This window comes from Myotis nattereri (genome assembly GCF_964212035.1).
Source record: "Myotis nattereri genome assembly, chromosome: 3".
Lineage (NCBI taxonomy): Eukaryota > Metazoa > Chordata > Mammalia > Chiroptera > Vespertilionidae > Myotis > Myotis nattereri.
The window spans coordinates 209,793,813-209,820,400 of NC_138077.1; the positions used below are offsets into that span (position 1 = coordinate 209,793,813).

A 26,588-nucleotide genomic window follows, 5' to 3' on the forward strand; every position below is an offset into this window, starting at 1 on the left:
CCCTGGCTGGCCGGGCAACACATGGCATTTTAGAACCTGTGGGTCGCGACCCCTTTGGGGGTCGAACAACCCTTTCACAGGGGTCGCCTAAGACCGTCGGAAAACACATATATAATTACATATTGTTTTTGTGATTCATCACGATGCTTTCATTATGTTCCATTTGTAACAATGAAAATACATCCTGCATATCAGATATTTACATGACGATTCATAACAGTAGCAACATGACAGTTATGAAGGAGCAACGAAAATAACTTTATGGTGGGGGGTCACCACAACATGAGGAACTGTATTAAAGGGTGGCGGCATTAGGAAGGTTGAGAACCACTGCTCTAGAAGTTAAGTACAATCTCTGGGAACCTGCGTGGTCATCTCGTGGTGCGGAGATTTGCTCATTGTATGGATGGTAGAAATGAGGCCTAGGGGGACCCAGCAACAAGCCCAGGGTACTGGGCAAATAAAGGGCAGAGGCACCAGTGCCGTGCAGGGCTTCTACTGCCCAGCTGGGACCGGGGCAGGGAGTTTCTGCAGCTGGGGATAGGACGTGGCGCCAGAATCCACCGGATGTTTTTGAATTCAGAAGATGCAGACTGAGATTCCAAGGCCTTGGAGGAGAAATGGAAGGATGAGCAGAAGAGGAAGAGAATGAGCGTACGTCAGCTGCATCCGTTTTCCAAGCTCCGTTTCCTTCCACGTGCATAGCAGCCCTTCAGGTTAGGCAGCGTTACCCCCATTTGTGAAACGAGGAACCCATTGGTGACAGGACGTGATCTGCTTGAAGTCACACTGCTGATGTGGGGCCATAGTAAGGGAGGCAGCTCTGCAACCCGGCTCTAACTTCCCACTGGCTGGGGCCCTAGAGGAACCTCAATGGTGATGTTCTGTGGACAGAAATAAATCCTTGGGCAGTGGGGTTCCCATGGCCCAAGTCCCCAGAATCGTTGCAAATCAGGAGGGGGAACCATTTGAAGGCTGCTGGCCCACCCTGGAGAAAGGATTCACCCTGGACAAGCTGCCCTCCATACACTGGATTCCATTTCTTGCTCCCTTCATCAAATTGCTAGAACTTGAACCCAGTCCAAGCTGCATCCAAAAAGAGAACCTGTCTCTTTAACCAGGGGTGGCTGCTGCCCAGATGTTACTCTTAGTACGTGCAGCTCATGTTGTGCACAGTTAAAGGCGCAGGACCCTGCTTTCCTGGGAAGTACAGAAAGGAGAGCTGGCCTGGAGGGCAGTTGTCTGCTGCCATGGGGGCTTTCCTCACATTCCTTCTCTCCTTTTACCCATGTCCTTTCTTGTCCCGAGGACAGCCACAGTCTGTGCTGCCAGACAGGCTGTCAGCTGGCCCTCAGTCCCCTCCCCCTTTACAACCATCAGCCAATCCCACTCACTCTTAGCCCCTTCAATAATCCTATAAAATAAAAGGCAAATATGCAAATCAACCAATGTGTTCCCACAGGGGGAGTGCTGCTCAGCCAGAAGCCAGGCTCATGGCTGGCCAGTGCAGCAACGATGGTGGGAGCCTCCCGCCTCTGCAGCAGCACTAAGGATGTCCGACTGATGGCTTAGGCCTGCCCCTGGGGCATCCCCTGTCAGTAGAACATCCCCTGAGGGCTCCCGGACTGCAAGAGGGCCCCGTGCACCCCCCCACCCCCCTGCACCAGTGCATGAATTTCATGCACCAGGCCTCTAGTCATAATGATAATAATAATACAAATAGGATTTCCAAGCTGTTCCCCTAAGCATGTATGTATATATATACATATATACATATATATATATACATATATACATATATACATATATACATATATATATATATGCAAGTGAAAATCATATGCTACAATTTCTGTGAAAGAAAAGCTTTATACTATATGTCTAGGTGCCTATATATCTGTAAGCAAATAGAATATCTGGAAGAGTTTCCCAGGAACCGGTGGCAGTGGTTGCATCTGGGGAGAGGAACAGATGGCTGGGTGGGGCCCCAGGAGGGAGGAAGACTTTATAGTCACTCTTCACCCTTTAGCACATGTTGAATTTTGTATCATATATCCTGTTTCCTAGTAAAAGTAAATAACGAACGGTTATTTGGAGCCAGGCACCAGGCCAAATGTTTCCTGTGTTTGTCCATTTAAGCCTCAGAGCAATCCTGTTCTCTCATGATCCCCATTTTATGGATAGGGAAACTGAGGTTCAGGGAAGTTAGTTGACTTGCTAGCAAGGGGGAAGGCCAAGAGTAAAAACCCAGGCAGCCTGATGTCACGGTCCTTAACTCTTGACTCCCTGGCTTTGTCGTGGCTGCGTTGCTGTCCCTTTCCTGTGAGTCTCCTTCCCTTAGGTTGTACGAGAGTGGCAAGGGAGTTCCCGAATAATGAGCCTTTTATTTGACTAAGAATCTACTTCCAGAAATTGCTCACCCCCAAAATTCACACAAGTGGGCCAAGATATATGCCTATTTCATGGATGTTTGTAATTGTAAAAAATAATGACATGGGTCTCCGATTAAAAATTACTTAGTGTGTGTCATGCACCTTGCTTGCTTTGTCTGCATTAACTTATTTATTCCTCAAAAACATGAGAGGCAGGGTCTCTGGTCATTCCCGTTCCACAGGTGGGATGCACCTGGTCTGGTATGTTTCCACCTCAGTGTGTCTCCCAAGTACTTCTGCCTCCTTCAGGAGGTTGGATGGATCCTATCTCTCTAACTCAGTGGTTCTCAACCTTCTGGCCCTTTAAATACAGTTCCTCATGTTGTGACCCAACCATGAAATTATTTCCATTGCTACTTCATAACAATAATGTTGCTACTGTTATGAATCATAATGTGATATGCAGGATGGTCTTAGGCAACCCCTGTGAAAGGGTCGTTCGACTGCCAAAGGGGTCGCGACCCACAGGTTGAGAACCGCTGCTCTAACTGTAGGCTATGGATTCCTGCTTGGCAACCAACATATTTCGTGGGTTTGTGAACTCCCAATGGTAATTAAGAACTTTGTTCTCGGCCCTGCGGGCATGGCTCAGTGGTTGAGGGTTGACCTATGAACCAGGAGGTCAGGACACATGATTCCTAGTCAGGACACATGCCCAGCTGTGGGCTCAGTCCCAGTGGGGGATGTGCAGGAGGCAGCTAATCAATGATTCTCTCTCATCATTGATGTTTCTCTCTCTCTCTCTCTCTCCCTCTTCCTTCCTCTCTGAAATCAATAAAAATATGTTTAAAAAACAGACATTAAAAAAAGAGAATTTTTGTGTCTGTGTTTTGATAATAACCTTGGAGGGCATAAAGGGTACTGTACCATCACCTGGACTTGAAACTTTCCACAGGGCACTGGCCCTCGAACTTGGCAAACGCATCTTTGTCTGCTCACAGCCCACAAGAAGCCACCTCAAATACCCGAATAATTTTCAACAGCTGGGAAGCACTGTCTGACTTTGGAATATCCTGACAGCAAAGTGGGAACAATGGCTCCACTGTCTGCCCTGTGCTCATATGGATGTTTTCCTCCAGTAACAAAGCTACATGTCTCTTCTGCATCGGAGAGTCACAATTTAAAGGCATTTTCAGCCGACACCGGTTTGGCTCAGTGGATGGAGCGTGGGCCTGCGAACTGGGGGGTCCCAGGTTCGGTTCCGGTCGAGGGCATGTGCCTGGGTTGAGGGCACGTCCCCGGTGGGAGATGTGCAGGAGGCAGCTGATCGATGTTTCTCTCTCATCGATGTTTCTAGCTTTCTATCTCTCTCCCTTCCTCTCTGTAAAAAAATCAATAAAATATATAAAAATAAATAAATAAAGGCATTTTCAAAGCATGTGACTTTAGTGTCCCATGTTATTTAATAAGTTAAAGCTCAGGGTTGACATGAGGACGGCTTGGTGTGGTGGAGACATGGACAGTCCTGGGCTGGATTTCCGTCCCTTCTGTCCTACGTGCTGCCAGACAGGTCCGGAAGAGTTGTCAACAACGTATTTCCTGGGAAGTTTAGTTTAGAGGGCTTATTCTTCTTTCTTCTCTCTTCTCTCTTCTCTCTCTCTCTCTCTCTCTCTCTCTCTCTCTCTCCCCTCCCTCCCTTTCCTTCTTTTCTTTCTCTCTCTTTCTTCCTTTCTTTCCTGTACTGTTCTAAGCTTTGTTTTGTTTTATTGCGGCGAGGATCGTCATTTGTACATAAAAAAGTTTTATTATGACTTTTCAATATTAGGTCTGTTGACTCCATCAGTAGCAAACGAGGCCCAGCATGTGCTCGGTCTGGCCGACTCTGTGTTTTTCACAAGTTGGTTGGATGCTTCTAGTACCACCCGCCCAACCCCGCTCCCTCCACCATCCCCCCGCCCCCGCCCCCGCCCCGCGGCTGCCCGCCCCTCCCGCTGTGGCCCCGCCCCGGCCCCGCCCCGTTCCCAGGCCCGCCCCTCGCCCCGCCCCCTCGTTTCCATGTGTCGCAAAAGACTCGGTGGCGCTTGACGGCGGCGTCGTTTGACGGTCGGAGGCGACGGAGGAGGAAGAAGGGACGGTGGCGGCTGCCGCGGCGGCTGCGACGCGGTCCGCGGTGGGCTCCGCGGTCCCGGCTGGAGAGTGAGGCGCGGGCGGCCGGGCCGGTGGGCTGGGCGGCGGGCCCGGCGGCCGCTCCCGCGCCGCGCCCGCGCCCGGCGGCCCGATGTGGCTGCAGCAGCGGCTCAAGGGGCTGCCGGGACTGCTGTCGAGCAGCTGGGCCCGCCGCCTCCTCTGCCTGCTCGGCCTCCTGCTGCTGCTGCTGTGGTTCGGGGGCTCCGGGGCGCGGCGCGCGGCGGGCGGCCTGCACCTGCTGCCCTGGGCCCGCGGCCAGCCGGGCGCCGCCGAGCCCGCGGCCTGCCTGGAGGCGGCCACCCGCGCCTGGCGCGGCCTGCGGGAGCGCGGCGAGGCGGTGCCGCTGGGCCCTGGGGTGCCCGCCCTGGTGGCCAACGGCTTCCTGGCCCTGGACGTGGCCGCCAACCGGCTGTGGGTGACCCCCGGGGAGCGGGAGCCCGCCGTGGCGCCGGACTTCGTGCCCTTCGTGCAGCTGCGCCCGCTGAACGCGCTTTCCGAAGCCGGAGAGTCGGCGCTGCTGCTGCGGGAAGGGCTGCTGCGCCGGGTGCGTTGCCTGCAGCTCGGGACCCCGGGTGCCGGCGCTGCGGCCGCTGCCGTCCCCGGACCCGCCTCGGTCTCTGGCCTTGTCGCGGGGTCCGGCCGCGACTGCGTGCTGCTGCAAGAGGACTTCCTGGCGCACCGCGGCCGACCCCACGTCTATCTGCAGCGCATCCAGCTCAACAACCCCACGGAGCGCGTGGCCGCGCTGCAGACTGTGGGGCCCACCGCCGGGCCGGTCCCCAGGGCCTACACCAGTACCCTGGAGAAGGTGGGAGACCACCAGTTCCTTCTCTACTCGGGCCTGTCCCCGGTCCTTCCCTCGGGGCAGGTGCACCTGGTGGTGGTGGCCGCCAAGAAACTGGTGGACCGGCTCCAGGTGGCTCCCAAGACGCAGCTGGACGAGACGGTGCTGTGGGTGGTGCATGTCTCAGCGCCTGTTAACCCGCAAGCGCTCAAAAGCAAAGCCGCCAAGGAGCTCAAGGTGCTCCAGGACCTGGCGCGGAAGGAGATGCTGGAGCTCTTGGAGATGCCGGCAGCCGAGCTGCTGCAGGACCACCAGCGCCTCTGGGCCCAGCTCTTCAGCCCAGGTGAGGCGTGGCCAGTGCTCGGTTCATAGTCCGCACCTTGCACCAGGGTGAACACGGCCCACCCTGCCGGTGCCCCTCCAACGTCCGCAGAGGTTAGCCTCGGGCGTGGCCTTTGACCGGGGGCTGACCCTCCTCCATCACTTAGTGTCTGTGGGACCTGGACCAGTAGCCTCGTCTTCCTGGACTTGCATTCAGCAATGACAGGAGCACCCACCTCAGAGGGCTTTAATGAGATTCTGATGTAAGAATGAGTGTAATGGGTAGGTCTTTTTGTCCTTGTGGGTGAGGCCTGATTTGAGCGAAATGGTTTAGAGCAGCGGTTCTCAACCTGTGGGTCGCGACCCTTTGGGGGTCGAATGACCCTTTCACAGGGGTCACCTAAGACCATCGGAAAACACATATATAATAACATATTGTTTTTGTGATTAATCACTGTGCTTTAATTATGTTCAATTTGTAACAATGAAATTGGGGGTCACCCCAACATGAGGAACTGTATTAAAGGGTCGCGGCATTAGGAAGGTTGAGAACCACTGGTTTAGAGGGTTAATTTGTAAAGGATAGAAAGGGCAGGCAGAGGGAGGCCTGGTCAACCACCACCCAGATTCTTTCCTCAATTCCCTGGAGTCTGGTTGGTGGCAAGCACCGGCTTCATGGCATCCTCAAGGCTGAAGTGTCCTAGCTGTTGTGGCTGCAGTTTTTTTGTTTTTGTTTTTGTTTTGTTTTGTTTTCAGTTGATAAGCATAGCGAGGTTCTCTCTCCAGTTTTTTTTTTCACAAGGAGGTAATGGGACCTCTTTTAGCAGGTGGGATGCTCTGTCAAAGGGAAACTTCTTCCCCCTTGACTGTTTAAGAAAAAAAAAAAGTCCTGCTCTAGATGAGAGAGATTTTGGTTTGCAGGGGTCTAGTTGTCTGGATCCTTATCTGTAGTTGCCCAAGGAATCTTTAATTCATTCAACAAGTGTTGGTGTGCCTCTGCCAGGGCCTGCCCTCCCTGGAGAACAGGAGTGGACAGAGCAAAGCACCTGGCTCATGGTGCTTGCTCAGACTCTGGATGGGAGGAAGACAAATATTATAAGATTGAAAATTTGAATAGATAAGAAAGTTAGCTTTCTAGAATCAAAAGTACTGTGGAGAAAGGTTAAAAATATGTGATTGGGGGTGACTGAAGCAGGAGGTGGAAGTAGGGGGCAGGCTCTGTTTAGCTCCACTTGTCATGGAGGCCTCTCAGGAGGAAATACTGAAGCTGAGACCTGAATAGCAAGGAAGCCGGCCAGCAGGCCATCGCCCCTGAGGCAGGAGCCAGTTTGGTTGAACTGCGAGTGTGGCTGGCAAGTAGTGAGCCTGAGGGGGGCGGGGGGGGGGGGGAGGTAATGAGGGGTGGGGGGGGTCAGACAGGGGAGGCTGGCAGTGGCCAGATCCTAAAGGGTCTTGTAGGCCTTAGTGAGGATGGCGAATTTTATTGTAAATGGGATGGAAAGCAGGGCAGAGCCACCATCTGGTGCACGTTTTTAAAGGTCCCTGTGGCTGCTGTATGCAGAGTATCGACTGTATAGGGGCAAAGGTGGAGCATGGAGACCAGACAAGGGGTTGTTGCAGGAGCCCAGGTGAGAGGAGGGTGGCTGGGGCCAGAGTTGTGTCTGTGGAGATAAAAGCGGACAGATTCTGGTACCTTTAGAGGTAGAGCTGCCAGGACTTCCCAAGGACTGGCTGTGGGGAGGAAGAGCTCAAAGGTGACTCCTGCATTTGGGGGGAGGGCTTGAGCAGGTGTCTGGAGGCCACTTAGGGAAGGATAGGCTTGGGGCTGGAAGAATTCAACCATGTCAGGTTCAAAAACGCCTGTCATCCAGGTGGAGACACCAAGCAGGCGGTTCGCTGGTTGGGTCTAGCGGTCATACAGATTTTGGAGATCTTGTGTTCAGATGTTAAAGCTACAGGACTGGCCCTGGCCAGTGTGGCTCTGTGTTGAGCGCCAACCCGTGAACCAAGAGGTGACTGAATCAGTTCCCGGTCAGGGCACAAGCCCAGGTTTCAGGCTTGATCCCCAGTAGGGAGTGTGCAGGGGGCAGCCGATCAATGTTTATATTTCTATATCCTTCTTCCTTCCTCTCTCTCTAAAATCAGTAAAAACATAAACATTTTTAAAAAGCTACAGGACTGGAGAGAGAGATGATGGAGTGGAGAAGCCCAGGGCTGGCCAGGGCGTGAGTGGCAGCGTCCTGGGGTGGGACTTTTACTTGACTCCATATGGTTGGTGCCAAGGTCTGGCTCTGTCTGTGCTCTTTGGGGCTCTGGCAGGAGGCGCCACTGCCTTTTAATAAGATTTTAGGTTTCGGGCCCACAGGGCTCAAGTCAGTCACGTGAGGAAGCCAGGCAGGATGACGCTCTCTTACTCCCGGGAAACTGGATCTGCCATTTTCATCCCTCGGGACAGAAACTTTGTGTCTCTGCTGCTCGTGCTCACCATTTCGTACTATGCCATCCTCCTTAACGTGCAATCTTGGTGGCGTTACAGGTGTGGAAATGAAGAAGATCACGGATGCCCACACCCCGTCTGGCCTGACCGTGAACCTGACCCTCTATTACATGCTGTCCTGCTCCACAGTCCCACTGCTCAGCCCCAGCCTGAGCCACAGGGAGCGAGACCAGATGGAGTCGACGCTCAACTACGAAGATCACTGCTTCAGTGGCCACGCCACCATGCATGCCGAGAACCTCTGGCCGGGCCGGCTGTCCTCCATCCAGCAGATCCTGCAGCTCTCCGACCTGTGGAAGCTGACCCTGCAGAAGCGCGGCTGCAAGGGGCTGGTGAAGGTGGGCGCCCCAGGCATCCTGCAGGGCATGGTGCTCAGCTTCGGGGGGCTGCAGTTCACCGAGAACCACCTCCAGTTCCAGGCCGACCCGGAAGTGCTGCATAACAGCTATGCCCTGCATGGCATCCGCTACAAGAACGACCACATCAACCTGGCCGTGCTCGCGGACACCGAGGGCAAGCCATACCTGCACGTGTCCGTGGAGTCCCACGGCCAGCCCGTCAAGATCTACGCCTGCGAAGCGGGCTGCCTGGAGGAGCCCGTGGAGCTGACCTCGGCGCCCCAGGGCCACACCTTCCCGGTCATGGTGACGCAGCCCATCACGCCCCTGCTCTACATCTCCACCGACCTCACGCACCTGCAGGACCTGCGGCACACGCTGCACCTCAAGGCCATCCTGGCCCACGACGAGCACATGGCCCAGCAGGACCCCGGGCTGCCCTTCCTCTTCTGGTTCAGCGTGGCCTCCCTCATCACCCTCTTCCACCTCTTCCTCTTCAAGCTCATCTACAATGAGTACTGTGGGCCTGGGGCCAAGCCCCTCTTCAGGAGTAAGGTATAAAGCCTCGTGTCGTCAGAGCCCGAGGCCCCTGCCCTGATCTAGGATGGGGTGAGGCCTGGGCAGTCATGGGGTGCCCTCTAAGCCAGTGCCCTCAGCCTTTAACTCATAGACAGGAGCGAGTATGTTTTGAAAGGACATTAAAGTTAAAAAGTGACTTTTGAAAGGAGACCATAGGAAGGGACAGCTGCGATGGATGAGCCCGCTGGCCTCCCAGCAACCTGGGCAGCTGTCTCCCCCACCCCCCTCCCCAGATGAATCTCAGCATCTGAAAATAACTGCAGCAAAGCCGTAGATTAACCTGAGGCCTCTGTCTAAGCTGCTGGTGGGACCCCCATCCTCACCCGGGCAGCCCTCACTGTGGGCCAGAGGGGGTCACCTGTCAGCACAGACAAGGCCATTCCCCTCAGTTCCTCAGACGGCTGCGCCCCGTGAAGCCGTGATTTTGACCCCAGTCGCTGTGGGGCTCGTATCTGGACGATATCTCAGGACAGCAGGATTGATGTCTCAGGGGAGGCCGCCTCCTGTCTTGTCACCCAGTCAGTGTCTGTGCTTTCTCACCACCAGGATTTCCTGGGAGAAAGACCAGGAGGGAGTCCATTGTTGGCAGTCACAGGAGGAAGCGCTAGAGGGGAGCTTGTTGCCCGCCCTCCCCTCCGACTGAGAGTAGAGAGGAAGATGAAGGTCTAGGTCTGCTTCTCAAGTAGTTAAAGGGCCAGGGACCAACACAGGAGAAACGCCGCATCACCTCCCCCGAGGACTGTGCGGCCGGGCCTGGGAGAAGGAAGGAGCATTTGACCTGAAGGAGTGGGAAAAGGGTGGGAGGCAGGTCTGAGCTCCTCAAGCTTGAAAGACAGATTGAAAGTCAGATCACAAAGAAAAGTGCAGACACCATCCGGTGAGCCTCTGGGCCGCAGTAGAACAGCTGCGGTTTGCGTTGCGTGGGTGCAGCCTCTGCTTTGCCCCGGCTGCTTTTCCCTGCTGGTTGGTGGGCTTCTCTGCTCTTAAAGTGGCATACACCCATTCACCATGGTTCCCCACATAGTCGGGGGGACAAGCCAAACTGCCTTCCTGGGGCCCTGCCCCCTGTCCCTCAGTTTACTTGTGCTAGAGCCGGCCACACCGCAGCAGAGCGCGGTGGTCACTGCACCGGCCCAAGGAGTCCCCAACCACCAGGTCCATAGGAGTTCTAGCCACTCCCTGGGCGGGGCGCTGTCTGCCACTCCAGGTCAGAGCCCGGCTGGGGCGCCACCCGGGCAGTCTCCATGGCTGGCTTCCCTTAGTATTCCTGTAGCTGTCCACAGGGTTGGCGGCGAGCAGTAACAACTTGTTTTGTTAATTGAACAGGAAGATCCCAGTGTCTGAGTGAACCAACAGCCCTGCTTTCAGCCACCAATTGCACAAGACACCCAGCACTGACACTCCTGCTGCTACGAACAAGGGATCCTTTGAAAGCACCCACCCTTTTGTGCCTTGTTGGGGACACCAGTGACGCAGAAGCGCGTGTGGATGGTCAGGAGTTCGCATTGGGGAGCGGGAGGGGAGGGGCCAGTGGACTTTTTGTAAGCTTTCGACTCAATAAAATGAACCCATATGGAAAATACTTGAAATTGAACTCACTCCTTCCACGTTCCCCCTTTCCTCTGCCCAGGAACTAGACCTCTTTTGAAAAGACTTGTCTAGTAAAAACTGTGGGCTTTTTCCTAATTTAATGTGTTCCTTCTTGACTGAATTTTTAATTTATTGTTGAGATTTTGCTGGATGGCGTTTTCCTCCACTGTAGACAGTGATTCTTGGTGGTGGTTTCTGAGCTCGCCGCAGGGGTGGCCTGTGTGGCGGGCTTGGGCCTCGGGTCACCCTCGGGTTTGCACAGTCCCTTTCCAGTGAGCCCGTGGAGATCTGTGTTTTGTATTTCTGGGCTTCAGGGGAAGTGTTTAACTTTCTAGTGATTGCTGATTGTTGGTTTTGAAATACCAAAGCTTTCTTTTGTTCTGTTTTTAAATAAATCTCTTTCAAACTTCCATGGTCGGTTTGTGTGTGGTTCGGTCACCAGACTGGGGTGGTGTCTGAAGCAGAAGGGCCAGCCACCTCATGCCCTGCCCCCGCGGGCCCCCCCCCCCCCCCCCCCCCCCCCGTGATGATAGGAATTCTTTTCCCACGTCTCCTCCTCTCAGAGGCATCCACTCAGATGTGGAGGCGGCCATTTTTCTGCTCCCCTTGGGGGCTCCCTGGGTGGTCCTGCCCAGTGGGCTGGTCCAAGTATCACCTGGTCCTTTCCCTGCTATAGTCCCTGTCCCCCTCCCTGCCCTAAATAGCCTAGGTTTGCCTGCCCTGGCTTCTGCCTGCTGTGTCCTAACTAAGAATTGACCCTCCCTTTGTGGGGAGGAGAATGGAGCTGCCACTGGTCCACAAAGGACTGAGCTGGGCGTGGCGGCCCACCTGGGGAGGCTGTGACCCTCACCGGGAAGCCCAGTGTGTTTGCCAAGGAGCTGAAGGGCCCAGGGCAGATGGCCAGGAGACAGAGTAAACAAGGCCCAGGCTTTACTGCCAGCCCTGGCAGCCCCGGCCGGGCACCTTCCACTCCCGCTCTGGGTAGTGCAGAGCTGAGAAACACCTCCCACTCCCCAGCCTGGGTCAAGCAGCTTCAGGTTTAATGCAAATACAATGACTAGAGGGCATGTCATACCCTCTGCCACACCCAACTGCACCCCATGAGGTTTCTGCTCCCCCAAATAGGCAAGCCAATGACCCAGAAATCCATTCCTGTCATTTATAAGCCCCCTGGTCTATCCTATCTAATAATAGACAAACATGGTAATTAACCATACCTCCGACACACTTCCCATTGGCTAATCAGGGCGATATGCAAATTAACTGCCAACCAAGATGGCGGCCAGCAGCCACGCAGCTGAAGCGAACAGGAGGCTTGGTTGCCCCGGCGATGGAGGGAGCCAAGATTCCCCGCCTGCCCCACCAGGCTCTGAGCTGCACTCTAAACAACTATGTTGTAATTATAGAAGCTAAACCAGCCGTGGGCAAACTATGGCCCGCGGGCCGGATCCGGCCCGTTTGAAATGAATAAAACTAAAAAAAAAAAAAGACCGCACCCTTTTATGTAATGATGTTTACTTTGAATTTATATTAGTTCACACAAACACTCCATCCATGCTTTTGTTCTGGCCCTCTGGTCCAGTTTAAGAACCCATTGTGGCCCTCGAGTCAAAAAGTTTGCCCACCCCTGAGCTAAACAAACTCCAGAGACCTGCTTTCAGCCAGCCAGGCCTCAGAGCTGGAGCTGCAACAGTGTTTCAATTATAGAAGCTAAACAAACCTCAGATACCTGCTTTCAGCAGCCGAGGCCTCAAGCTGGAGCTGGCTCTCAGCTCCAGTGACAGCCATAGAAGGTAAATAAATCCCAGAATTAAAATAAAAAAGAAAAGAAAAAATGGAGAGGTTGGGAGCTTCAGTCACCCACCAGCCTGAAAACGGCCCTCAGCCCCTCACCCAGACTGGCCAGGCACCCCAGTGGGGACCCCCACCCTAAAGGGGGTGTGACCAGCTGCAAACAGCCATCATCCCCTCATCCAGGCTGGCAATGCACCCAAGCAGGACCCCCACCCTGATCCAGGACACCCTCAGGGCAAACCAGCCGGCCCCCACCCGTACACCAGGCCTCTATCCTATATAGTAAAAGGGTAATATGCAAACTGACCCTAACAGCAGAAAGACCAGGAATGACTGGTCACTATGACACACACTGACCACCAGGGGGAAGACACTCAATGCAGGAGCTGCCCTCTGGTGGTCAGGGTACTCTCACATGGGGAGCTCTGCTCAGCCACAAGCCAGGCTGATGGCTGCCAGTACAGTGGTGGTGGTGGGAGCCTCTCCTGCCTCCTCAGCAGCGCTAAGGATGTTGGACTGCAGTTTAGGCCTGCTCCCTGCTGGCAAGTGGACATCCCCCGAGGGCTGCTGGGCTGCCAGAGGGATGTCTGATTGCCATCTTAGGCCCAATCCCCTGGGGAGCAGGCCTAAGCCAGCAAGTGGTCATCCCCTGAAGGGTCCCAGACTGCGAGAAGGCACAGGCCGGGCTGAGGGACCTCCCCTGCCCCCGAGTGCACAAATTTTTGTGCACCGAGCCTCTAGTCTATAATAATAAAAGCGTAATATGCTAATTAGACCAGACGTCCTTCTGGACGCTGGGGCTGCGAGGGAATCTCGGGTCCTGGGTGCCTGCTAGGTGCTGGAGGGAAGCTGGTGCCAGCAGCTGGGGGAAGGAAGGCCTACTCCTGCATGAATTTCGTGCATCGGGCCTCTAGTTGTATTATGGGAGCCCACACAGACTAAGACAAGCATGTTCTCCCAGTGAAGGAACAGAACTTTGCAGGGAGGATAACAAACCAAGAATCCAGAGATTCACAGGACCGTAGATGAGGAGGGAACCGTAGAGCTTTCTTGCTTGAGTTCATAAGGTAGCTTCAAGGGGCCTGCAACCCCTGGAATTGCAACATGCATGTACATTTGTATTTATTTTTATGGAGAGGTTCTGTAGCTTCCCTCAGATTCTCAAAGGATGCCTGACTTCAAAAACCTTCAGAACAAGCTAACCTGCACTGTGGGGTCTTGTTTTTGACGCCCTTCTCTGGAAGCAGCGGTGGCCTGAGCTTCTGAGGTCTGGCCAGGGGTCTGGCAATTGGGCTGATCACCCCAGGCTGCAGGGCAGTTCCCCTCCCTGCAGAAAGGACTTGAGGGCGGGTGGGGTCATCTCAGCTACTGGGTGTTGCCAGTCAAACAGCCTCAACCTGAACAAGCTACCTACAGCCTGACACTCCTGGTTCCTGGGACTTGGGCCAGTGGAAGCTTCAGGTAGTTGTTTGCTTCAGTGAGTGTTCATTGAGAATCCCCTAGCAGGCCATGCCTGTTGGCCTTTGGGTGGCAAAGGGGGGAAAGTTACATTTGACGAAACTCTACTCTGTGCTTAAGTTCTGAGATGGCAGTGGCTATACCAGCCGTGGGCAGACTACGGCCCGCGGGCCGGATCCGGCCCGTTTGAAATGAATAAAACTAAAAAAAAAAATAAAAAAGACCGTACCCTTTTATGTAATGATGTTTACTTTGAATTTATATTAGTTCACACAAACACTCCATCCATGCTTTTGTTCCGGCCCTCCAGTCCAGTTTGAGAACCCATTGTGGCGCTCGAGTCAAAAAGTTTGCCCACCCCTGGTATACCATCTCTGGGAAGCCAGAAACTAGCACAAGGCCTGGCACAGGGCACATGTTCAGAGAATGCTCGTTTGTACGCATTCTGCCCTTCAATCCTTGTGTTTCAAATAAGACTTCAGGGGTTGCAAGTGGCAGAAAGCTTAATTATAACTGGCTTAAACGGAAGGTCAAGTACCGATTCACATAACAATGCAGTGTAGTGCAATAGGAGCTTCAGGAATGGCTTGATCCAGACTCAGGTGACTTTACTGGGATGCATCTCTTGCTTCTGGTAGATGGGCTTCCATCCTCAGATTGGCTGCCCTTGTGGTAACAAGATGGCCAGTTACCTTTCACAAGGCTGATGCCCTCCGAGCAAGGCCAGCAGAGTCCGAGTCCCAGCATTCCTATTCAAAGTGCTCAGGCTCACCTCCCATTGGACGGCCCGTCCCTGAGCCAATCACTGCCAGGTTGCCAGGGACATGGTAATTAGATTAGGCCATTCAAGCCTCCGCCTCAGAGCTAGGCAGGGATGTCAACCTCAAACCACTGAAAAATGAATAATAGGAGAGGAGTGGTTCCCAGAGGAAATTAGGGGTAGTCTTATCTTAATCTTCCTGATGGTCCAATGATACCATCTTGGGTTCTTGGGAGCTGTTCCTGGCCCATATCTGGGATCAGCCATTTCTCTAAGAAAACTGCTTCCTTTGTTTATTTATTTTATCATATATATATATATATGAATCATCGATTGGCTGCTTCCTGCACACCCCCTACTGGGGATCCAGCCCAAAACCCAGGCATGTACCCTTGACCGGAATAGAACCCAGGACCCTTCAGTCCCCAAACCAGCTTGGGCAAACCTGCTTCATTTGAATTGTTGACTGTAATCTGGGGGCTTGGAGTGCTCGTTACACTGGGTTCTGTTTTTGCCAAAGGTGGACAACACACAAGATAAAAACCCCTGCTTTAGATACACACCCAGCCTTCAGAGCCCAAAGAAAGCACAAGCTACAGGCATTTGATTCTGACTGACCAGAGCCGGTCATGTGAGGAGCAGCTTGTCTGGGGGAAGGAAAGAGTAATACCATCTTATCACTTGAATAGTGTGTGGGACCTACGGAGCCGGCTGGACTGTGGGTACCTGTCTCGGGCTCCCTGAGCTTGGGCTCATGATTCTGTACACAAGAGCTGGCCACAGAGAGCAGCGTGGGAGGCTGAGACATGGAGCCCAAGGAAGGAACTTCCTGATAGATCCCCTCCGGCCTTTCCTGGGGCAGGTACTACTAGTTTTCTTCCCGGGTATTCTCACACCATGGCAGGCTTCATGGCTGCCTAGAAGAAAGACTACATTTCCCAGCCTGCCTTGCAGCTAGGTGTGGTCAAGAAACTAAGTTCTGGCCCCAGCCTGTTTGATTCAGTGAATAGAGCATCGGCCTGCGGACTTAGAAGTCCTGGGTTCAATTCCGGTCAAGGGCACATGTCCGGGTTGCAGGCTTGATCCCCAGTAGGGGGCGTGCAGGAGGCAACTGAGCAATGATTCTCATCATTGATGTTTCTATATCTCTCTTCCCTTCCTCTCTGAAATCAATAAAAATATTAATTAAAAAAAGAAAGAAACTAAGTTCTGGCCAATGGGATTGGCGAAAACAAAATTAACTTCCCGCGCTGAGTTTTATCAAATACATTATAAACATCATCAAATGTCTTTCTCATTCCTGTTTTTAACAAATGATCCAGTTCTAGTTTTAAGGCTAAATTACATGATCAGAAAAACAACACTTATAACATGTTATAGGAAAACTTCAAAAATTTAAAAAGTTATTTAAAAAGCAGTGGAAACTTAAATACGTGCAACACTTCACAGAGTTGGAAAGGTGCTGGGACTCGCCTGGCATGTACCTCCTTGAAAAATATCTGTGGGTAGATATGCCCAAGAATCATCTTCCAATGAATTTTAAAAGTTTTATGTAAGGTCAGCGCGACAGGTTCTGTAGGTAGCCAATGTCGGAGCCAGGCCCCACCCACGCGACGCCCGGGAGCGTGTTCGCCGGTTGGTGATCTCCAACCTGTAAACATTCTGCGTACAAGACTCTGGACTTCGTGACCTAGTTTTCGTTTCTCACAGCAGCGCTGCTGCGCGGGGCGTCCGGGAGCTCCGCGGGGGCGCCTTTCCGTGGGTAAATGACAAGTCAGATCAGACACACGCACTGTTCCTCGTGTAACCGGTTTGCAAGCTCTGCCCGGTTTCACGCGGCAGTTTAGCGTCCAAATAAAGATTAGTTGGCAACGGCTTTATGTTTAGTTCCCCCTGCCAGTACTAAGAGGTAAACCCCAAAACCACTCTATTTTTTGACACCACTTGTTAGCCTTGCAGACACAAGGCCTCAAAAAATTGATACAAAACTCAGAATTGTTCCTCTCCACGGAAATCTTTAGTAAAAGGCGAAAGATTTATGCGATCTGAAGAGAAACCAGAGTATGCCTGCCCACGACAGCCCACATTACTCGGGTAACTGTTACCCCTAATTCTATAATGGTGATTATTTACCCGGGAGAGCTAATGACTTCTCTTCCCCCCACCAGACAATTCTGTGAGAGAGGTCTCATTTTGTGGGAAGAATAGGTAAAAGAAAATAAGAGAATCTAGTCTTTTTTTAGGTTGGAAATTGTTCCGTTTCATGTGCAATGCACTGTGGGTATGCAAATGAATCGCAGCCGGTTTCCGGAAATACCTTAAATAGTTCTCTCGTCTTGGTGCTGCAACTGGGACTACCACCAGGGGGCAGAGCGGAAGCCAGATTTAAGAAATACTTGTCCAACCAGAAAAAGTCGGACTCTTTTATAATTGGCCCTCCAAGTAAAATTTCTTTTGGCTTTAAATAAATAAAATAATTAAAATTGTAACATAACATAACACATGCGAATAATTTTCTTCATTTGTTCATTAAACAAAAAACGCATTGGGCACTGTTCTAAACCCTGTGCTGGGCTCCAGGGGTAGAGCAGATCCCTAACATTTCATCTGCAAGGAGCATGCTATGTGATGGGGGCGCCAAGCGTGTGTGCTCAGCACCGATCGCAGAATGCTCTCTGACATCTGGGCAGAGCATGAAAGGATCCACAGTCCTACGTAGGGTGGTGAGGGCATTCCAGCAGGGAGGTACAGTGCTGACGGTGTGAGTCTTAGGACAGATGGTCTCAGTACCAAGCTAAGAGCTTGGGTTTACCTAGAAGGAAAGGGGAGGCATAGAAGAGCTTTAAAAGAGAGTAGCGAGCCCTAGCCGGTTTGGCTCAGTGGATAGAGCCTCGGCCTGCAAATTGAAAGGTCCCAGGTTCGATTCCAGTCAAGGGCACATGCCTGGGTTTTGGGCTCGAGCCCCAGTGGGGGACTTGCAGGAGGCAGCCGATCCATGATTCCCACTCATCATGGATGTTTCTATCTCTCCTTCTTCCTTCCTCTCTGAAACCAATAAAAATATATATTTTTAAAAATCCTTTAAAAGTGATCAGATCAGTGTTTATTTTATTTTATTTTTTATTTTAAAATATATTTTATTGATTTTTTACAGAGAGGAAGGGAGAGGGATAGAAAGTTAGAAACATCGCCGAAACCGGTTTGGCTCAGTGGATAGAGCGTCGGCCTGCGGACTGAAAGGTCCCGGGTTCGATCCCGGTCAAGGGCATGTACCTTGGTTGCGGGCACATCCCCAGTGGGGGGTGTGCAGGAGGCAGCTGATCGATGTTTCTTTCTCATCGATGTTTCTAGCTCTCTATCTCTCTCCCTTCCTCTCTGTGAAAAATCAATAAAACATTAAAAAAAAAAAAAAGAAAGTTAGAAACATCAATGAGAGAGAAGCATCGATCAGCTGCCTCCTGCACACCCCCTACTGGGGATGTGCCCGAAACCAAGGTACATGCAAGGTACATGCCCTTGACCTGAATCGAACCCGGGACCCTTCAGTCCACAGGCTGACGCTTTATCCACTGATCCAAACCGGCTAGGGCCAGATCAGTGTTTAAAACAGTGCCCTGGATTAACCGAAGCACTCCTGGGACCCCTTAGAGGTGCTTGGGTCCCACCCACTCCAGACCTATGATAACTAAAGCTACCGGAACAGGACCTCAGAAACACCCGCTGCTCTTCAGACAAGATGGAGGGAGCGGGGGATCCTGGACCAAACCCACGTGTCCTGCAGAGGGCGCACCTGCCACCGGCTCCCGCGGAGGGGGGCCATGCAGAGAGGGACACCGGGTTGCTAAAGGAGCTGGGGTTTTACTTAAAATGTCCAGCTTTTTACATGTTGAGAATTAATTCAAAACTAAAAATACAAGACCAAACACATCTGTAGTGTGGCTGCCTGGTTCAGGTTCGCAGCTAGAATTCATGTGCACCTACTGTAAGCCAAAAAATGCTTGGTGAGCCTTACACGCCCCCGGAAAACCCCGTGAAATGTTGGAAAAGCTGTTGTTCAATATACGTAATGTCAGACAATATAAAATACAAAAATGACAAACCTGAATTTAGCCAGGCCTGCAGAGCTGATGGCTAGTTTATAGGAAGTTTAGAGGACAGGGGAACACATGAAATTTGGAGGAAGAAGTATCTACCATGAGGGGGAAAAGTCAAATGAATTCAGGATGAGGGACATGCCTTAGGGCCCTGCTGCCCACTTCTCCCAGGTTCCTGGGGCCAGCGTCACCCCAGGCCCCCTCAGTGGAAGCTGTGGGCAGTTTGGTTGGGAGAGGGAAGAGAGGGGAGGTGTATAGTGACAGTGATCACAGTCCCACCAATGGTCTCGATTGATATGAAAATGTTGGGCTGATCAGAAATAGGAATGACAGGAGGTCCCAGCAGGCCCCTCTAGGGATTAAACAGCCAGGGCAGTGTTCAGAAAATTATAGAAATTATAGAAATCTAGAGGCCTGGTGCACGAATTCCTTTACTGGTAGGGTCTCTCAGCCAGGCCTGTGGGGATTGGGCCAAAACTGGCTTTCCGACATCCCCCGAGGGGTCCCAGGCTGTGAGAGGGCACAGGCCAGGCTGAGGGACCCCACTGGTGCACAATTAGGTTCAGGGAGGGACCACAGGAGGGCTCCAGGGTGTGTCCGGCCCGACTTGCCCAGTCTCGGCCTGACCCCAGCAGCAAGCTAACCTACCAGTTGGAGTATCTGCCCCCTTGTGGTCAGTGCATGTCACAGCGACTAGTCGGACGGTCAAATGAACGGTCGGACCCTTAGCATACTAGGCTTTTATTATATAGGATTGCTTTGCTTTTATGCTACAGCAATTAGCTAATCTTCCTCCTAGCCTGGCCCTTAGCAGTAGACATGCCTCCACCTGCCCATCCATCCATCCATCCATCCATCTATTCACCCATCCACCCATTCGCCCATCCATCTACTCATCCACCTATCCATCCATTCACCCATCCATCTATCCATCCATCCAATCCATCCACCCATCCACCCATCCATCCATCCATCCATTACTTCTCAGCTTTTTGGTTAAGATCAAGTGTAACATCCATTCATCTTGCGAGGTCTGGCTCCTGCTTTGAGCCTTCCAGCTGCAAATTTCTAAGGTTCTGGCAGGAGCGATACCCACACCTGTTTATAGGCTCAAGTGTAGGAGCTAAACTTCTGGCCCCTCTTGCTGCCCTTTGTCCTGTCTCACCGTCTCCTCAGTGGCCAGGGACAATGCACTCCGGAGATGCGGGGGTCACTGGAGAGGCTGTTACTGTATCTCCAGCAGGCGACGCTAAAGGCCCTCTCTTCACCTGGGTGACATTGTCTGCTGGGTCCTCGCTTTGAGAAGGGGCAGGCGGGCCAGACTGGGCAGTTGCTTGCCTGAGGCCAGCAGGCGAGGCAGGGGAACTCCCATAAGAGATCTTGGTCCTTGTGTGGGCATTTCTAGCCTGTGAAGGAGGGCCTGTCCCCCTGCTGTCTGGGATCAGCTGCACAGAGGTCAAAGCCAACCTCACTTTCTCCCCAGAATTGTTTCCGGGGCATTGGAAAGGCCATAGACCTTGTAGTTACACAGACTCAGTTCACATCCAGGCCCTGCCTGTTGAGGCCTGTGTGACTGTAGGCAAGTTGCCTCATCTCTCTGAGCCTCAGTTTACTCCCCAGTGAAATGGGGTAATGATGCCTAACGCCAGGTCAGCATCGGGATTAAACGAGTCATCATGTAAAAGCACCAAATCCTAACAGGTGTCTGTGAGTTGTTCCCTCCTCCGCAGGCCCTGGCAGCAGTCTGTGGCCCTGTAGGCAGTTGGAGCCCAGCAAGGGGCTGTATTTTTTACTCCCTGAGCAAAGATAGAATCGGGCTCCTGGTAAGACGGAACTGGGGTGGGGGGAGGAATGTCTCACTAACAGCCACCTTAGTACCTCCCCCCCGCATTTGGGGCACTTGGGCACATCACCCCGATTTTCAAATCCCCCCTGCTTCTTTCACAACAGGGCTGGAGAAAACATTCTACTTTATTTAAAAACTAGAGGCCTGGTGAACGAATTCGTGCACAGGTGGGTCCAGCCAGCCTGCCGCAATGGGGTGATGGGGCCAGGCTGGCCAGGGGGAGGGGCTGTGGGCAGTTGTGGGGGGGGGGCTGATTGGGGGTGGGACCAGCCAGGGGAAAGGCCGTGGGTGGTTGGCCGGCCAGCCCGCCCCCTGGTTGAACTCCTGGTCAAACTCTCGGTCGAGGGGACAATTTGCATATTAGCCTTTTATTATCCTATATAATAAAAGCCCAGCGACCGAATGGCAGAAGGACCAGAACAACTGGTCGACCAGTCACTATGACGCGCACTGACCACCAGGGGGCAGATGCTCAATGCAGGAGCTGCCCCCTGGTGGTCAGTGCGCTACCACAGTGGGAGAGCCGCTTGGCTGACCGGGATGAGCAGCCGAACCCTGGGCCGACGGGCAGGAACCTGGGCTGTGACTGGGTTCCTGTGATCATCGCCTCTTCACTCCAGGCTCCCCCTCCTTGCTCCCTGCCACCTCCTCCAGACGCCCACAGGCCACCCAGTGCAACCGCCACCGGCGGGCTCACAGGGTAACCCGGAGGCTGGGAGGTGGGTTCCTGGCTGCCGCGGGACTGAGGCCTACTGCACCACCTCTCAGTACTATTGTCCCTGGGCCCGGCCCGACCCAGTCCCCTGGAGAGGCAGGTGCTCCGGCTCCACGGAAGATGCCGGACCGCCACTCCCACAGCAGGCCGATCCCTGCAGGCCACGCCCCCAGCCAGAGCACGAATCCCGTGCACCGGGCCTCTAGTATAGGACAGTAATAATTGCTTTTCTTTTTTTCTTTTTTTTAAAAAATATATTTTATTGGTTTTTTACAGAGAGGAAGGGAGAGAGAGAGTTAGAAACATCGATGAGAGAGAAACATCGATCAGTCGCCTCCTGCACATCTCCCCCACTGGGGAAGTGCCTGCAACCCAGGTACATGCCCTTGACCTGAATCGAACCTGGGACCTTTCAGTCCACAGGCCGACGCTCTATCCGCTGAGCCAAACCGGCTTTGGCAATAATTGCTTTTCTAGAAAAAGCCTGGCCAGGCGAACAGCTTCATGCTTACATGTGATGGTAAAACAAAAGATCAGGGATTTTTTTTTTTTAAGCAGCATAACCCATCTTAGAAGTGGGTTTTTTGGTTTTTTTAGTTATTTTTTAATTTTTTAAATATATTTTTATTGATTTCAGAGAGGAAGGGAGAGGGATAGAGAGATAGAAACCTCAATGATGAGAGAGAATCATTGACTGGCTGCCTCCTGCACGCCCCCTACTGGCGGGGGGGGGGTATTGAGCCCACAACCCGGGCATGTGTCTTTGGCCAGAATCGAACCTGGGACCCTTTAGTCCACAGGACGATGCTCTATCCACTGAGCAAAACCAGCTAGGGCTAGTTAATTTTTAAATCTTCACCTGAGGACATGCTTGGGGGCAGAGGGGAGAGAGAGAGAGAGAGAGAGAGAGAGGCTGCCTCTGTTTGTGCCCCAACTGGAGATAGAACCTGAAACCCAGGCATGTGCCCTGACCAGGAATCGGACTGGCAACCTTTTGCTGCATAGGATGATGCCCAACCAACTGAGCCACGCCGGCCAGGGCTCAAGGCAGGGTTTTGACTTAGTTCCCTTGGCAAAGCCGGTCTGGCCCCACCGACAAGCCCATGGGTGCCTGGGGCGTGTGTTTCTGAGCTGGGGCGGCAGAATGTCAGGGGCAGAACCCCAGACAGGACCCACACCCAGGGAGCAGTGAGGCTGGGGAAGGGTGGGTGGCAGAGGCAGGGTCCCCGAGCCAGGGAGACTGCTGGACAGGTGCTTCCAAAGTGCTTGTGACCTGGGTGTGCAGGGGTGGAGCCTCCTCGATGCGAGACCTAAGCTGGTGGGCAGGGCGGTCTTTGGTCCCAAGCGGCTTCTCTCGGGTCTCCTTAGGGAGCCAGTAAGGCCGGCTGGTCTCCAAGGCAGGATCCACAGCAAACCAGTTTGCCTCTGCCTGTGGGACCGATGAGTCCAGTGGGAGGCATGTGGGTGGCCTCCCCACACCGGGCATCTCAGAACTCAGGGCTGCGGGACCCTGAGAGGCAGACAGGGTGTGAGGACCCTTTAGAGCAGTGGTTCTCAACCTTCCTAATGCCGCCACCCTTTAATACAGTTCCTCAGGCTGTGGTGACCCCCCAACCATAATATTATTTTCGTTGCTACTTCATCACTGTAATGTTGCTACTGTTATGAATCGTCATGTAAATATCTGACATGCAGGATATATTTTCATTGTTACAAATTGAACATAATTAAAGCATAGTGATGAATCACAAAAACAATATGTAATTATATATGTGTTTTCCGATGGTCTTAGGCGACCCCTGTGATAGGGCCGTTCGACCCCCAAAGGGGTCGCGACCCACAAGTTGAGAACCGCTGCTTTAGAGGGTGAGGAGCCAGAGTGGGTGAGACACAGGAGGCCAGGGATGGGGAGCTGGCCTCGGGGATGGGGCAGGACTCAGCTGGGAGCTCCTGGGATTGACACTGGAATCTGTCCATCACCGACACCCTGTCCATCACCTGACCCTTCTTTTCTGCATTCCGCCCGGGCCAGACCCCGGGGAGGGTGGGGCTGTCTGTGGAGCTGAAAAATCTTGGTGTCACATGCCCCATCAGCACCTCAGCACCCTTATCTCCACCCTCAGCTTTTCTCAGGGGGCTGAGAACAGGGAGCCGGGAGCTCAGGTAGCAGGATGGGGACAGCTCTCCTGGTGCGAAAGGGCAGCCCGCCCCGTCTCTCGCCACGCAGCCTTGACAGAGCCAAGGGGAAAGAACCCCCCCCTTTGGGATCAGAGACCTGGGTTTAATCACGCTCTTCCACGGCTGTGTGACACCATAGTGCTTCGCTCCTCTGGGACTCAGTTTCCTAACCTGTCAGATGGGCACAGCAGGCCTGCCCCTTCTGCTCACAGGGTCGGGGTGACAATGATACAAGACAATGTACTTTGTAAATAAGAAAAGCGTTATTTCGCCCTAACCGGTTTGGCTCAGTGGATAGAGCGTTGGCCTGCAGACTCAAGGGTCCCGGGTTCGATTCCGGTCAAGGGCATGTATGTTGGTTGCAGGCACATCCCCAGTAGGGGGTGTGCAAGAGGCAGCTGATCGATGTTTCGAACTATCCTTCTCCCTTCCTCTCTGTAAAAAATCAATAAAATATATATTTTTTAAATAAGAAAAGCGTCATTTCATACAGTTGCTGCCTCCCCAGTCCTCTCCATAGATGGATACCACCTGCAGACACGTTTTGTTAAAAACTCTCGGCAGTAAAAAAAAAAAATTTTTTTAAAGTTTTGGCCCAGATTTAAAGATCGGATTTTTACGGAAGATTTTGAATTTACTTCTGCAACTGACAATACAAGTGCATTCCCCCCAGACAGCACGCAGGCAGGCTGAGCCCTCCCTCCGACAAGCTACTCTAGGTGCCCACAGCCCTCTGCGTGCCCTGGGTGACTCCTCACTCAGGTCAACGGTACGTGGTTGCCTCACTCCGTACACTAGCCGTCTGGCCCCTCCTGGTGTCTGAGTTTGTAACGCCCGTGTCATGTGCATGCGAAGTACAGTATTGTCACCATCCCTCTGGTCATGTCAAGGCCCAACACCCCTCTGGCTGCGCGACAGTCCCCCCTCTTTCCGCTGCGCCCCCCAGCCCTGTGTGTGGCCACGCGCCTGGCACCAAGCACTGACTCTAGAGCAGCGGTTCTCAACCTGTGGGTCACGACCCCTTTGGCGGTCGAACGACCCTTTCACAGGGCTCGCCTAAGACCATCCTGCATATCAGATATTTACATGACGATTCATAACAGTAGCAACATCACAGTTATGAAGTAGCAAGGGAAATAATTTTATGGTTGGGTCACAACATGAGGAACTGTATTTAAAGGGCCAGAAGGTTGAGAACCACTGCTCTAGAGGCTGGAGACATTTAAGAAAGCTGCTGGTGCCCGGCTGGTGTGGCCCAGTGGTTGAGCATTGACCCATGAACCAGGAGGTCAGGGTTCAATTCCCGGTCGGTCGGGGCACATGCCCGGGTTGCGGGCTCGATCCCCAGTAGCGGGCGTGCAGGAGGCAGCCGATCAATGATTCTCTCTCATCATTAATGTTTCTAGCTCTCTCGCCCTCTCCCTTCCTCTCTCTGAAGTCAATAAAAATAAATGTAAAAAATAAAAGGAAGCTGCAGGCTCTGGCTCCCTGGGGAAGAGAGGCTCTTTGTTCACGCAGACAATATGCGGCTCTCTCCTGCCCTGACAGGCAAGGGCTGCGTGGACCCATCGAGACAGTTTCAGACATTTTGGGGTTTGGAAAGCTTCCTGAGTTCCTGCCGTGCTGGGCTCTGGCTGCCCCGGTGCGCCCACAGCCGGCCCCATGGCGCCACCTCCGTCCTCCTACCCCACCCTGGTCTCTGAGAGCCTGGTCACGTGCTCAGACCCCCAGGTTGCAGGGCAGGGGCCTCTGGGCGTGGGGTTTGGGCTCTGACTGCAGGAGGAGGCCCGGGAAGGCCAGTGTGGCTTTTCTCCTTTGTGACGGGTCCATTTCCCAGCAGGACAACGGGTCCCAATGGGCAGTGACCCCGGGAGCTGGGAGCCGCTGCCTCACGGCTCCTAGACTCGGATCGCAGCCCGCGGCGGCTCCTTCTGACAGCTTTCCTGCCTTTCAGGGAAGGAAGGGCTGTGGCTGAGCGCCCCCAGGCCCAGATGCACACGCCGGGCTGTGTCCCCGGCCCCCTTCTCTGTCTACGTGTGGACCCCACATGGCTCTCTCGGACCCCTCAGCCTCGGGGGGCTGCAGCCTCCTTCCGGGAAAGCCACCCGGATCTCAGAGCTTCAGAGCAGGGGGGGGTATCCTCGCCCACCACCGGGTGCTCCGGCCTCAGGCCCACAGTCTGCGCCCCCCCCCGCCCCCCCCCCCCCCGGCCTGCTCACTCAGGGAGCCGATCAGAACCTGGCGGAGTGCTGGTGGAGACGGGCTGCCGGAGGGGGTCCGTTTACGGAGTCCAAACCCCGGCTTTGGTGGCTTCACAACTTTGGGGACAGTTACTGAAGATTTAATGAAAGCGTGCCCAGGAAGCACGCGGTGACACAGTGAGCGCTCAGAAAAAGCATAGCAACTGTGATTATCATTTATTGATTTATTTATTAAATATGTGTTTATTGGTTTCAGAGAGGAAGGGAGAGGGAGAGAGAGATAGAAACATCAATGACGAGAGAGAATCGTGGATCAGCTGCCTCCTGCAGGCTCCCTACTGGGAATCGAACCGTGACCTCCTGGTTCATAGGTCGACATTCAACCGCAGAGCCACGCTGGCCAGGCAGCAATTGTTATTATTGACACACAATGGCGCAGAATCGGCGACACGGGAAATAGAGGCTCCCTGGGTGGTCGTGGCAGCTGACCTATGATTCCCACGGGTCAGATGTGATTTCCGGGAGGGTGGGGATCTGACTTCAGGCCACAGGAGCCGGTGCCACCTCTGAGCATGGCTGATTGACAGGGAGGAGGCAGGAGCGAGTTCCGGCTGCCGCGTTGCTGGGGGACCCCCCCCGCCCCCCGACATGGCGGGCTCTGTGAGCTGCCCTCTCCCCAGGTGAGTCTGGTCACACGGAGCCCACGGCAGGGACACGGGTCCCTCCACCCCGACCCATACAAGGCCTTGGCCTGTGTTCTCCGCCCCAGATCACGGGGACGCAGGGGGTGCACCTTCTCCAAGGAGGGGCAGGGACGAGAGGGAAAACAGGGAGCTATTTCGAGAAGGTGTCGAAGGCCGGGCCACTAAAATTA

General features: G+C 53.5%; 1 protein-coding gene across 1 annotated transcript; it reads left to right on the forward strand.

Annotated features, from left to right (window-relative positions):
- Positions 1-4,650: 4,650 nt before the first annotated feature.
- On the forward strand, positions 4,651-11,078 carry KIAA2013 (the record flags this gene model as incomplete). The annotated part of the gene is made up of 3 exons (XM_081085302.1): positions 4,651-5,686; positions 8,201-9,054; positions 10,405-11,078. The coding sequence occupies 3 exons, from the start codon at positions 4,651-4,653 to the stop codon at positions 10,420-10,422; spliced, it is 1,908 nt and encodes a 635-aa protein (XP_080941428.1). The 3' UTR covers positions 10,423-11,078.
- Positions 11,079-26,588: the final 15,510 nt, after the last annotated feature.